At 40.3% G+C, this 13862-nt stretch overlaps 1 protein-coding gene across 1 annotated transcript in view; it reads left to right on the forward strand.

Moving 5' to 3' along the window:
- galnt9 (polypeptide N-acetylgalactosaminyltransferase 9) overlaps positions 1-12829 on the forward strand; it is a 111583-nt gene extending 98754 nt beyond the window's left edge. The window contains exons 9-11 of the mRNA XM_074637332.1: positions 2080-2175; positions 11439-11606; positions 11807-12829. Coding sequence (XP_074493433.1) covers positions 2080-2175; positions 11439-11606; positions 11807-11953 — 411 coding nt within the window. The 3' untranslated portion in view covers positions 11954-12829. The remainder of the gene's footprint in view (positions 1-2079; positions 2176-11438; positions 11607-11806) is intronic.
- The last annotated feature ends 1033 nt before the right edge of the window (positions 12830-13862 follow it).

Genomic DNA, 13862 nt, shown 5'->3' on the forward strand with positions numbered 1-13862 from the left:
TTAACGCAACTTACGATTTTTAAGTTGTAGCGGGCTCAGTTTTAAAGCTAGAAAACCTAAGGAATCCATCGGTACCAACCACGTCATACTAGCTTGTCAGGAAGGAGGATAAATAATGCTCAAAACTTAAGCTAAATTTTGCAGAGGAAAAGCTGTCATGGCCATTTTCCTGAAAATGGGTTCTATTGGTACCCATGAGACTCCCCTTTATGATAATCACATGCAGTTTGGTAATCACATGCAGTTTGGGGCAAGTCATAGTCAAGTCAGCACACTGACACACTGACAGCTGTTGTTGCCTGTTGAGCTGCAGTTTGCCGTGTTATGATTTGTGAATATTTTTTATGCTAAATGCAGTACCTGTGAGGGTTTCTGGACAACATCTGTCATTGTTTAGTGTCGTGAATTGATTTCCAATAATAAATATATACATACATTTACATAAACATATTTGCCCACGCTCATGTTGACCCATGTTGTCCCGATTAAGGTACTTTTTGAACAGATAAAAAATATATGATTCATTTGTGATTAATCGTGATCAAAAGTTTTAATGGATCGACAGCCCTAAAATAAACACTTGGCAATTGATTTGATTTCAGATTCAATTTTGTGGCAAATGTGACCACAGCAGCCAGTACACAGGAAGTACTTTTTGAGCAGTTCAGTTTTTGAGCAAAATCCTTGTTATTAAAAACACCATGTTAATATACACTAGGGTTTGACTGATACACGCTTCTCTACTGATACCTTTATTTCCTACCTATCGCAGAATGTTTAAATATGACGACTCATGTAAAACTCGTCATGCTAATGGAATTGCTTTTTGTTGGTTAGTCACTCCTTAACAAAGGATGACGTAATTGACACAGCTGAAGCTGATGAGAGAGATGAGATTAGATTAATACAAGATTGCAGCATTTTGATGCTTACTTGCTTTCTTGCGGACAGTTCAATGAAGAGATTTATACCACTCCTGCTTTTGTATGCAAAATCTAAAGATACAACCAGCTTCTCTAAAGCCCTCTGCAAGACAAATTAGAATATTTTCCAAAATGTCAAACTGTTCCTGTAAAACACTTTGTTGAAAACACCCTTTAATCCTGATGCCAGTAGAGTGCTACAGGTACGATAACGTTTCTCGCTGCGGAGCGCCGTCACTTCACAAGACACGGGAAACCTCTGTTGGTCTGGAGGAGCTGCAGCAGTTATTTCTGCACAAACGTCCATATATCACTAGATATTCTCAGAGCTAAACTAACTCTTCTGCAGTGTGGAGTGTCAGCATGCACGTGAGAGGTGGAGCGAAAGAGCGAGAACGAGAGTGGTGTGTGAGTGAAGGCAGGCAGGCAAGCAGGCAGAGGAGAAGACTACAGCAGAGACTCCGGCCCTGGAGACCAAAGCTCCGGTCTCCTCCGCATCTTCCGACCGCGGCCAACACTGTTTTGCAAGACGGTCTTCACTAGACATAATTTTGTGGTTTTGGTGCTTCCGTGTAGTTTGTGTTGGAGTCTGAGTCTGAACAGCGTAGCATGGGACACCGACCCGCAATGATTTATACGTGTAAGAAGTTACAAACAGTCCCTCTAATGTGTCTTAAAAAAGCGGTTGCTAACAAGTAGCCTAATGAGACTGCTAAACATCATCACATCGACTCTTCTGCCTTTACAACCTCGGTGTGTATACTTGCGCAGATGCGACCATGGTATAGTTCGATTAAAGTCTAACGTTAGCTTTTTACTTCTGGCGATTGCATTTACACTTCAAAAATCATAAAAGTGGTGTTCATTTGCGAAGATTATCTTGCTGAACAAAATATGCAAATATCATGAATGTTTGTTTACCACAGAGTTTATTTTCTGCAATAATCCAAAAGCCAATGGAAACATCCCATTGGCTTTTTGTGGATGGAACCAGGGCGATGCTAACTTCCTGGTTGGCCTACAAAAGTATGCCATCCCTGGAAAACTCTATGCACCTGCCATCTACCATACACCTTCTCTCTTGTCTCTTCCTAACTACCGTAATCTCTTCATAAACATTCATAGTAGTACCTGTACCTCCTGTGTTGTCTTTCAGGTGAGGAACAGCAAAGCTAGCGGCTACTGCTTGGACCAGGGCTCTGAGGACGACGACAAAGCCATCCTCTACCCGTGCCACGGCATGTCCTCCCAGGTCAGACCACACTCATCAGCTGTTTGTGTGTCCATCTTCACTGCTGTGTTCATTAAGCCGCCATGTTCGTCAGCCAGTAATGCAATTAGTTAAACTGTCAGCCAGTCCATGTTTTGTGTGGATTCATTTGGTTTCCCTGTATTTCCCTCCTGGCAAATGTAAATTCACATTCCCAGATTTATGAATCACTGTTTTCTGCATTTTAACACTCGAGGACTCTCCCCAGGATGATGTGGTGTAATTACTCTCCTCTTCAAGTCTCATAGAAGTTAAACACATTTCTGTTTAATGTGTGGTGGCAGCAGCAGCGCTATAGAGAGAAATATATTCGCCTTATTGCTTCTCCTTTAACAGAAATATAGCTGAAGCTTTTAAGTGAACACCTAGGACACGATAATAATGAGTTAACGCAAATTTGTTTGAACAGCCCAAATATCTTTAACACATCGATGCAATCGATCTTTTGGAGGTTGAAGCGGGCTCAGTTTTAAATAACGCTCCAAACATACAGTCAATTTTGGTGAGGAAAAACTGTCATGGCCATTTTCAAAGGGGTCCCTTGACGTCTGACCTGAAGATATGTGAATGAAAATGGGTTCTATGGGTACCCACGAGTCTCCTCTTTACAGACATGCCCACTTTATGATAATCACATGCAGTTTTGGGGCAAGTCATAGTCAAGTCAGCTCACTGACACACTGACAGATGTTGTTGCCTGTTGGGCTGCAGTTTGCCATGTTATGATTTGAGCATATTTTTATGCTAAATGCAGTACCTGTGAGGGTTTCTGGACAATATTTGTCATTGTTTTGTGTTGTTAATTGATTTCTAATAATACATATATACATACATTTGCATAAAGCAAGCATAGTGGCCCACTCCCATGTTGATAAGAATATAAAATACTAGACAAATCTCCCTTTAAGATACATTTTGAACAGATAAAAAATGTGTGATTAATTTTGATTAATCACAATTAACTATAAATAATCATGCGATTAATCGCGATTATTTTAAGCGATTGGGGTCCAAGGTAACAAAAAAAGACGTTGCTGCCTTTACCATCCATCTATCCATCTATCCATCTACGTGTAAACTACTGAAAGATCTTTTTTTATTACCATTAACTAAGAGGTGCCACTCTTTGTTTAATCTATGTCACTGTTAAGATTCTTTAGATCTCGGTAGATCTTTTCATGTTCTAAAGCTGAATGCTCCTACTGCAGCCCCTCAGTCATCAAATGGTTCATATACAGTATAAACTATACGTAGAGTAATCCATGTGCAGCTGTCACATTAAAGGATATAACCTCTCTCTTTTTATCCATTCAGAGGGGAACATGACGAGGCTGCCTCTTGCCTCCTGTCTTGTTTAATTAGCACTTAAACCTGCTGCAGAGCTGATAAAGATTGAAAACAGACTCAGGGTATTTCAGCTGGAGAAGGAATGAAATGAGACGATGACATGTAAGCACTCAGTGCACAAAAATGTGAATCGCTCAACATGGTCAGTTACAGCGGAGTTGACAAATACTTTATATCTGCATCTGAAGTTACACGGACAAAGTAACAAATAGTGAGGAATATACCGTGTTGGGCACAGAAGATCACATAAACAGGTTTAGGCTAAACATACCTGGATAGATTTCTCTGAATTATAATCAGCGAGAGCTCGAGTTGGAGCGAACACATACTGCAGATTGTGTCAGTAAAAATTAACCAAATCTATTGTCATAACTGGGAAAGTTATTTTCATAACAATAATAATACTGTCTTCGTGCCCTTTTTTATTCATAATTTATTTATAATTTATCTTACTTCTCATGCTGCAACTTAGTGTGGGCAAGTACATTTTCCACAACTCTACAGAAAATTATGCTCCTCCAAAAAAACACTTTGTTAGAATTGCAACCCACTTAAATCCTCATCGTCTCCTTTTTTTTTTTTTCTGGAATTCCATTACTTACAATTCATGATATTCATATTTTCCAGTATGTACTTTTATATACAAGATGCAATTCAAAGAAGGAAATCTTCAACATAATTTCAAAACTTATTCACAGATCCATTCTTATTCAGCCATACAGCCATCTAATCTTCATACTCCCAAAAATCAAGTCACAGGGGGTCCTAATTTATACAACTCCTTTTCTCCTTCAGTCAAAATTACATCTTCCTTAAAGTCGTACAAAGCATATTTGAAAGACACTTCAATTTCTGTTTTATAGACTTGTTTTTTATGACATAACATAACATATATATTCTGACTGTGTTTTATATTATCTAGTTTTTTTTTTCATCTCCCTGCCCTTTCATTTTCAATATCTGAATGTCATTAGTTTTATTTTATCCTGTGCAAATAAACAAAACTCAAGCTCAAAACTTAAATAATTTCAGAATTATTTGAAGACCTGAGAACAAAAGAATCTCCAGCTAACAGAAACACCCATGTACTGTATTTTAACAGCTGTCAGTGTGCTGACTTGACTATGACTTGACTAGAACTGCATGTGATTATCATAAAGTGGGCATGTCTGTAAAGAGGAGACTCGTGGGTACCCATAGAACCCATTTTCATTCACATATCTTGAGGTCAGAGGTCAAGGGACCCCTTTGACAATGGCCATGACAGTTTTTCCTCGCCACAATATAGCATAAATTTTGAGGATTATTTAGCTTTCTTTGTGATAAGCTAGTATGACATGGTTGGTACCAATTCCTTAACTTTTTCTAGTTTCATATGATACCAGTATCTTCACTCTAGCTTTAAAGCTGAGCCTGCTACTACTTAAAAATCGCAAATTGCGTTAATGCGTTAAAGAAATTAGTGGCATCAAAACAAATTTGCGTTAACGCGTTATTATCGCGTTAACTTTAACAGCCCTAATTTAAATGTTTTAACTGCTTAATGACACTGTATGATTTCAGTGTGCATGCTTGATTTGGATAGGGTAGTACAGACACAGTGTTGTGACTGTACTACTATAATACTACCATACGAAGTACAATCGAACAAGGCATCACCAACATCTCTATCTGAGCTGCTCACTAGGAAGCACTGGGAAACTGGGCCACTCCCAGGTGAGATTGCATGTAGTAATATGAATATGCAGCAGGCGGATGCTGCTGAAAAAAAGAACATGTGTGCTCAGCATAACCTTTACGGGAATAGAAACCAGGACAAATGGCACAGTGGGTGGGAGGCTGTTGTCCTGTTGTTGTGCTTTGAAACAAAAGCTATTCCCAAAGACAAATCATGCAAATGCTATTCATGCATAATATTTCTTTCATCTCCCACCTTTCCTAAGCGCTCGTCTCGCTGGTGAGTGACATGTTCATTATGTGCCATGGGAGGGAGAATTATAAGGAGGCCAGCAGCCTCTCCTCTTTCCTCTACAGAGAGCTCAGTGGGGTCCAGTAATGTAAAGCTTCACTGACTCTTTTAATCCTGATCCTCGGGGGAAATAAACAAATGGAGATGAATTTTGTGTATCATTAGATTACAGTGATGACCAACATTACTGTGAGCGGGGCCGAATTCAATTTCAGTGGGACACTGTGATTTTGCATTTCTTTTTTACCATTGCTCCGTTTACTTTGGACAGAATATAATTGGCCAGAATAATTCTTCATTGTGCTTCTGAGGAATGAGTCTCTCTCTGCCGGTTCTCCCAGTGGAAATCTAAATCATGGATAATGCCTCACCTTTGTCCGATAGTGTAATGCAGTGAATGCGGGGTGGAGAGGCTACAAAGCCTGCATCATTGCTCTACACACACTCACACACACACACACACACACACGCACACACTCACACACACACACACACGCGCACACACACACACACACACACACACACACACACACACACACACACACACACACACACACACACACACACACACACACACACACACACACACACACACTTACACAAGCAGTAGTCTGTTAAAGGAAGTCATGCATCTTTTTCCATAGATTTCCTGTTGATGAGATCTGAGCGTACTACTAATATTAATGATTGTCATATTATTATCAATATTGCAGGCTGTTCTCATACACCGTTTGTTGCTATGCCTACGAAAAATAATGCACTGTAATTCGTTTATATCCCACAAAATTAATTTGTGTGTAATTAACATAGTCGTGAACGAGTAAATATAAATAGCGGAGAATGCCGCTTAGGGAGGAGGTCGGGGTGCATGGGCGGGTCAAAAAACACCGGACTTTTGCCCATGAGACCAGCGTTTGTGTCCTGTGTGAAACCACAAGTCAACGTTGATTAATTTATCACGCAAGTCACGTGTTGAAGTTACGCCACTTCCGGAGTTATTTTAAGCCAAATCATGATCTTTTCCTAAACCTAACTAAGTAGTTTTCTTGCCTAAACATAACTAAGTAGTGTTGTTGCCTCATCCTAACCAAGTCGATCTTTTCCTAAATGTAACTAAGAAGTTTTGTTGCCTAAACTTAACTAAGTGGATCTTTTCCTAAACCTAGCTAAGCAGTTGTCTTGCTTAAGGAAGTTTTTCCTGAAGATGGAAGACTATTTTAAACAGACTGTATGCATGTTATGAGCAGAAATTGACACATGTTGCTGGACATTCGTAGGCAAACGGACGAAAAAGGAGGAATAAGACATCATACGAACCGTTGTATGAGAATACGTTGAATATTGTTATTATCAGTATATGGCTTAGGGCCACAGACTGTGTGGACGTCTCCAAGTGCAGGTGCTATTTTGTGTCATGTATGTGCAGCATGGCAAAGTGCCAAAGGGTTGGGCGAGATGGAATATAGATCAGAGGGTGTGGTGATTAATAAATACACTCTCAGCCGGTCACATCACTGGTGTCATAACTCTGTAACAACTTTGCCAGCTGTACAGTGAACACACATCACCACACATCTGTGACCAGAGACAGACAATAGAAACAAAAGATAAAATATTGTTTGGGCAAGCCGACGCTATTTCAGTCAGAATTCTATCACACATCGTAAATGATCACATAGATGTGACAGCAGCGTTTACACCATAAAGCATTTAAACAATAAAACAGAAACAGCAATATTAATAAAGCAACATTATAGAAGTTTGATGGGGGCTGTGACAGGATTAACGAGCCCCGGTAATCCAGTGTTTCCTGCATAAACAGGCAGAACGTCGACCAGTCTGATGTGTGTAGAGGTGTGTGTGCTTATTTTGTTGCGGCCTGGTGTCATTTAAAGGAACAGTGTGTTGCATTTAGTGTGGTCTATTGGCAGAAATGGAATATATAATATCAATAAGTGTGTTTCATTTAGTGTATAATCACCTGAAAATAAGAATCGTTGTGCATTTGTTACCTTAGAACAGTGGTTCTCAAACTTTTTCTGTCATTCCCCCCTTTGGAGAAAAAAATATATTTAAATATTTGTTAGGTCTCATACTGTCAGCTGCCAGAGTTTCCAGATATTAAATACACCCTGGTCTCTCCTCATCTCCTACCTTATTCATTATTATTTATATTTATATAAATGTAATTTATGATGCTGTTAGATTGCTGCTAGACCGCCCCTTTAGAGGTGCGTGTGGGAGAGTGAACAGTTTTTGACCACAGTGAAAATGTTATTTTTCACCAAAAAAGATGGAAGCAGAATTTTTCGTCTGATAAGAACATGTTGTGATTTTGGGAGTTTATTACATTTATCTTTTTTTCAATAAATTTTGACTTTTGGACTGAGGACTGAGGCAATTACAGAGATGGACGGAGCGTCGCGTCACTCGCTCTGTGTGTGTGTTTGAGAAGGGGAGGGGAGGGAAGAGAAGGTGGAAGGTAATGTTTCTGTCAGTCAGGCTATTAATAATAATAATTTGAATGACAACGTTATAAATGAAGCTTTGGACTATCCTGTGCAGCCCTACTTCGACATATTTTCTTTTGATTACGTCAGCGGAGCACGTTGCCTTGTTCTTCTCGGAAGCATCGTCTGTTTTTCTATTTGTCCCTTTCAAATATCTGTCCAATCCATCAGTCCATATTCAGTATATATTTATGAACAGTTGTGGCTGATGTCCTGTCCGCACACAACGACTGCTCATGACTTTTTTTCCTGCTAAATGTGTGTGTACAACTCCCACTAGTAGAAAAATAGAATGGCTGCTGATGGATAGTGGCAGGTTGTTTTCTTTAGTAATAGTAACTCGTTTTAGTACGGCTATAACTAAAAAATAATTCTGCATCTGATTTTTGGGTATGGCTACGGGTATGGCCACGCCGTAGCTCACCGCTAGATGTCACCAAATCCTACACACTGCAGCTTACATAATCACACTTCTCTAAACGGGGTAAAAATATAATTAACTACATTCATTCATAGATCAGTGCACACTGCTTTACTAACGGTCCTACTTTAACCACATTACCCCAGTGTTTAATTAAAGTAGTTTATTTACATTGTAAGAATTATTCCATTGTTATTATTCCACAAAATCTAAGACACAGTTTTCACCAAAATAGATACCAACACAGTTCTACTTGCGCTGGTCGTTGAGCCGCCATGGAAATAGGTGGCCTTCAGACTGAAAAGCAAACTTCTTTTCTCCCAGAAGGCATCCCAGCTATGTGGAGTGCACTTGGATGTGCATGGTGCTGATGGACACCCTCCGCACCGCTTATGCTGTGGGGCCTCTTAAATCTCCCCTTTAGAGGTTTGTGTAGATGTTTGAAGCTCACTCAGATTCCCATGCTGCTCGACCATAGTTCCATATGGAGAGGACGTGCTAGGTGCAGTGCTGAGGCCCCAAGCCAAGCCCTTCTTAAGATGTTTGTTATAATCTGTGGCATAAACTCATAACTTCCTGGCGGAGCAAGGTACAGGAAAGGTAGAAATGTGCAGATTACAAGCCAATACAATGTACAAACACTTCATCTTCTATTGACATTGCCACAGCGTTGCACCATTAATGAGCTAATTAAGGAACTTGTGATTAGCTTGACCTCCAGAAAGTGGCTGTGGAACTTTTACGATGGCAGGGAGCCAATGGAGCGTCTAATGTTGCTGCGTGAGGCACAGGTTAATTGGCTTGGCAGAATCATTTCCTTGCGTTAATTATTTGTTATGGTCCCATTTTTAATGTATTAGCATATAAAAGGCTGCCAGACTGAGCTGTAAACAGGTATTAGTGGGGATTATATGAGGTTTTCCCTGTGCCCAGTCATAGTTTACACCACGGATAAATCTGCTTAGAGCGTTATGACCCCGAAAGACCCAAGATTCCAAGAACCCAAAATTCCATAAAGAGTTCTCAATCAAACTGCCCGTTAGGCTGCAACCTGGAGAAAAATAGCACAAGTTTACAGCATTATGTGTCTCGCATTAAACTTAGAGTTTGAAATTTATATATGTAAATGTCTGACATTCCTTAGTCCAAAGAATTGTCCTTATCAGCATCCTTCTAAACAACCCCCAGCCAGCTCCAGTGAACTCTTGAGTGACACACAAAGAGACGCTTCATTGTTTGCCTATTTGTTTTAAGTGGCTCTTTAGGGCAGAACATTGGATTAAAAACCACCTGCGTTCTCTCTTCTCACAAGGAGTAACACCCACACAGGACACTTACTGCAGCTCTAGTTTCTCCATCCACGCTCCAAAAAATCCTCCACTCAGACAATGTGATATCAGTTTGGAGAGACTTTTACATGCTGAAATTGATTGACAAAGGTACTTGAACAGGATAGGACCACAATAACCGGTTTTCATACTATTACATTTCAAACTTCAACAGATTTGTGTAAAGGTTTGTAGTAGGGCTGTCAAAGTTAACGCATTAACGCAAATATATTTGAATGCCTCTAATTTCTTTAACGCATTAACGCAATCGATGTTTCGAAACTAGAAGCGGGCTAAGTTTTGTAGCTAAAGTGAATATAATGCATCACATGGAACTAGAAAACCTAAGGAATACGTTGGTACCAACCATGTCATACTAGCTTGTCGCAAAGGAGGCTAAATAACGCTCCAAATTTGGCGGGGAAAAACTGGCATGGCCATTTTCAAAGGGGTTCCTTGACCTCTGACCTCAAGATATGTGAATGAAAATGGGTTCTATGGGTACCCACGAGTCTCCCCTTTACAGACATGCCCACTTTATGATAATCACATACAGTTTGGGGCAAGTCATAGTCAAGTCAGCACACTGACACACTGACAGCTGTTGTTGCCTGTTGGGCTGCAGTTTACCATGTTATGATTTGAGCATTTTTTTATGCTAAATGCAGTACCTGTGAGGGTTTCTGGACAATATCTGTCATTGTTTGTGTTGTTAATTGATTTCCAATAGTAAATATATACATACATTTGCATAAAGCAGCATATTTGCCCACTCCCATGTTGATAAGAGTATTAAATACTTGACAAATCTCCCTTTAAGGTACATATAATAGATAAAAAAAAAGTGTGATTCATTTGTGATTAATGATGGACAATCATGCGATTAACAGCCCCTAGTTTATAGAGATGGTAGTCACAAGGACCTGCTTTTGCAATGGGGTCTATGTGCTTCTCATTTTCTGTTCTTAAAGATTTTCTGGGAAAAACAAAATGTGACAGAAAAGGATATAGCATGTTTGTGCATTAATAAAGCATAAGTCTGGATTCAGAGGAGTTCTGTGACACTGACTGTTCCTGGACTGCGAATAACAACACAGCTTCCTACCCTGCGCTTTAGTAGAAGACTGTGTGTGTGTGTGTGTGTGTGTGTGTGTGTGTGTGTGTGTGGGTGATTCAGTCATGTATGCCTGCCCCCCCTCAAAGCAGGGCTGCTGTCGTACTGAAGACCTCCCTATCTTTGGCATCTCATTTTTCAGAGAGGATCACTCCCATAAATAATAAATGCTATCTCTACTCTATCCTTACGCAATAGATACGTATCATCACAGAGCCTTTCATGTGCAGGATTAAACAGTCAGGGATCAAATTTTGGTTTGGGGAAATATTGTGGCATTAATAAGCTGTGCACTGCGGGTTTCCGTGCAATGCTGTACACTGAAATATTCTTCAAACATGTAATAAGGAGACAGTCTTGCATTTTTAATCTAGGAAGTTTTCCAGTCTAAAAATAAATGGTTATGGTAAAACACAGTCAAAATTGAGTCAAGACCTAAATCTGACATCTTTTACTATATAAAATATTGCTCCACAGAAATGTATAATTTCCGTGAAAACAGCTTTTTAAATTTGGAATCCAGCAGTGTAACACATTGGTCGTCTCTGTGTTGCAGCTCGCCCGCTATGCGACTGAGGGGCTTCTCCAGCTAGGACCCCTGGGGTCGACCACCTTCCTGCCTGACACAAAATGCCTCGTTGATGACGGCAGAGGACGCACTCCCAGACTGAAAAAATGTGACATTGTTTCAAGGACTTCCCAGAGGCTCTGGGACTTTACACAGGTAAAAAAAGAAAACACATGATCTTTTCAACATTTCTGCCAAACACCAAATGTAATGAAAGGTAAAATACGACTGTTAGGCATATGTTATTGAGTGCCTAATAACTGATACCATAACAACGTGGATGAGAATATGGGAGTTATTCTATGAATGAGGTTATCGTGCAAATTAGGTCATATTTTCACGTGTTTTTGTTGCAGAACGGTCCAATCATCAGCAGGGACACCGGTCGATGCTTGGAGGTAGAAATGTCCAAAGATGCCAACTTTGGCCTTCGGCTGGTGGTCCAGAGATGCTCCGGTCAGAAGTGGATGATACGAAACTGGATTAAGCATCCCAGGCACTGAAGCCAGAGAGCGACCTCTGAGACAGTTTGGGCAGAGTTTCAAGAAGCAGTTTGATCTCAAACTGTGGACAGTTGAGAGAGGAGCAGGGACTTGGTGGTGGTGGTGGTTGTGCCAGTGTGTGGTATTTCACACTACAGACTACACAGCACATTGAGCTCCCCTCAGGCCACACAGCCTTCCAACATCGAGTCTTAAAGAAGAATCTGATCAATTCATGTGTTCCAGTGAGCTGAGCGTTCACAGAGACCTTATGGCGAGCCGCACTGATTGAAACGGCCCCACATTTCTGACATTCAGCTACATGTATAGAACAGAGTAACACGAGTGCAGCCCCTGAAGGTGGTTCAAGATCCTGGAATTCTTTCGTTTCTACTGTAAAACTTATCAGATCTGTGGAGATGAGAAAGGAGCGTGTGAGCGTCTAGTTTGTCTTTTCTGAGTGCATCTGAGCAAATCAAAAGATATGATTGCTGTCAATTGCCACATCAAAGTGATTATTTTGGGCTGTGATTTGGAAAATTGCTTTGGACATATTGTGCTGCACTGGCAAGACATGTAATAGGCTTCAAATGGGGCTGCCCATCATCTGATCGGGAGGCGTTTCACCTGCACTCACACAAACCACTACAGTTCTTTGTTTCTTTGGACTGTATTGCTCACCGAGGACAGGAGCAATCACGTGCCTTTTTTCTCATTTTTCTGCTTAATCTGACCAGGGAATGTCAGTCCCAAAAGCATGTACAAAATTATTTGAAAATTATTAATATATAAAACAATGTATAAAACAGTCTAATGATAGTAATATATTGTAAAAAGTGAAGAATTGATATCCGTCCTCTGATAACAATTAGGATAATAAAATCATTTTTATGATGAGCCGCCTTTCCGTCTTTTTTCTTTTCAGGCGTTTACATCACTTCTATCGTCAATTCAGAGAATTCAACTTTTTGGTCTCTGACTGAACTTGGCTGCTTACATAACTACGCATTTTCTTTTGTTCTATTGTAAAGCCAATTGCTGACAGCAACAGCAAGATTGCCCGTCTTTTGTTGAGCATACACCACATAACCACCTCAAACCTCCGTCAGGTTTCTGGCCCTGTGTACTGGGATTGTTCCAAACCACCCACTGGATTAACAGGTCTTCAGAAAGCACTGAAAGCTTTCCAATTATTATGCTCTGAAAGAAACTTCTTTACTTGCTCTGTTTTTCTTGTGTGCAGCCAAAAATGTGGCAGTTTAGAAAGAACGACATGAAAGCGTCTTTGACATGCTTTTAAGTTAAATATCAATACGTGTTCAAGAGACACCCACGATCTTTTCTTAGTCATGTACTTTTATTGACATTGTAATACGTTTACTACACCAACATTGGCAGGTTCTGTACTGGTCTCCCTCCCCCGGACAGCCATTGTCCAATCATCGCTTGGCAACCGTAACTTGGCACGGCAGGCCTGTTGAGCTCTGAATTTACTTGCATTGTTTAGAGTGTGGTATATTTAGTTCCCAAAATAAGATCATGTCCTGGACAAAGAGTATAGAAGCAAAGAGGCGAAACTATGGCACCTTTTTGACAATAGCCGCTAGATGGCGCTACGGTAGCGCTGCTGCCATTTTGGACTGAAAACGCCAATGAGTCCGTGGCCTTGGATGTATAAAGAGACGTCTGTAAATCAGGATATTTTTTTTTTGTTGAGGTAAATCAACTTCCCTGTACAAACACTTAAATAGACCTCTTTTAAATCATTATGTCCTAAAAGTTGTAAAATTCACTAATAGCCGAATCCAGAGTTATTTTCCTCGGCATAATGAACATGTATCAGACCCACGGGACTGCGCCGCCCTACACGCTTATATGACAGATCCGGTACTGCCGGCTTCCTGCTAGCTGTAGGCGGCTGTAATAATGG

The sequence above is a fragment of the Sebastes fasciatus genome, chromosome 6 (genome assembly GCF_043250625.1).
Source record: "Sebastes fasciatus isolate fSebFas1 chromosome 6, fSebFas1.pri, whole genome shotgun sequence".
NCBI classification, from domain to species: Eukaryota; Metazoa; Chordata; class Actinopteri; order Perciformes; family Sebastidae; genus Sebastes; species Sebastes fasciatus.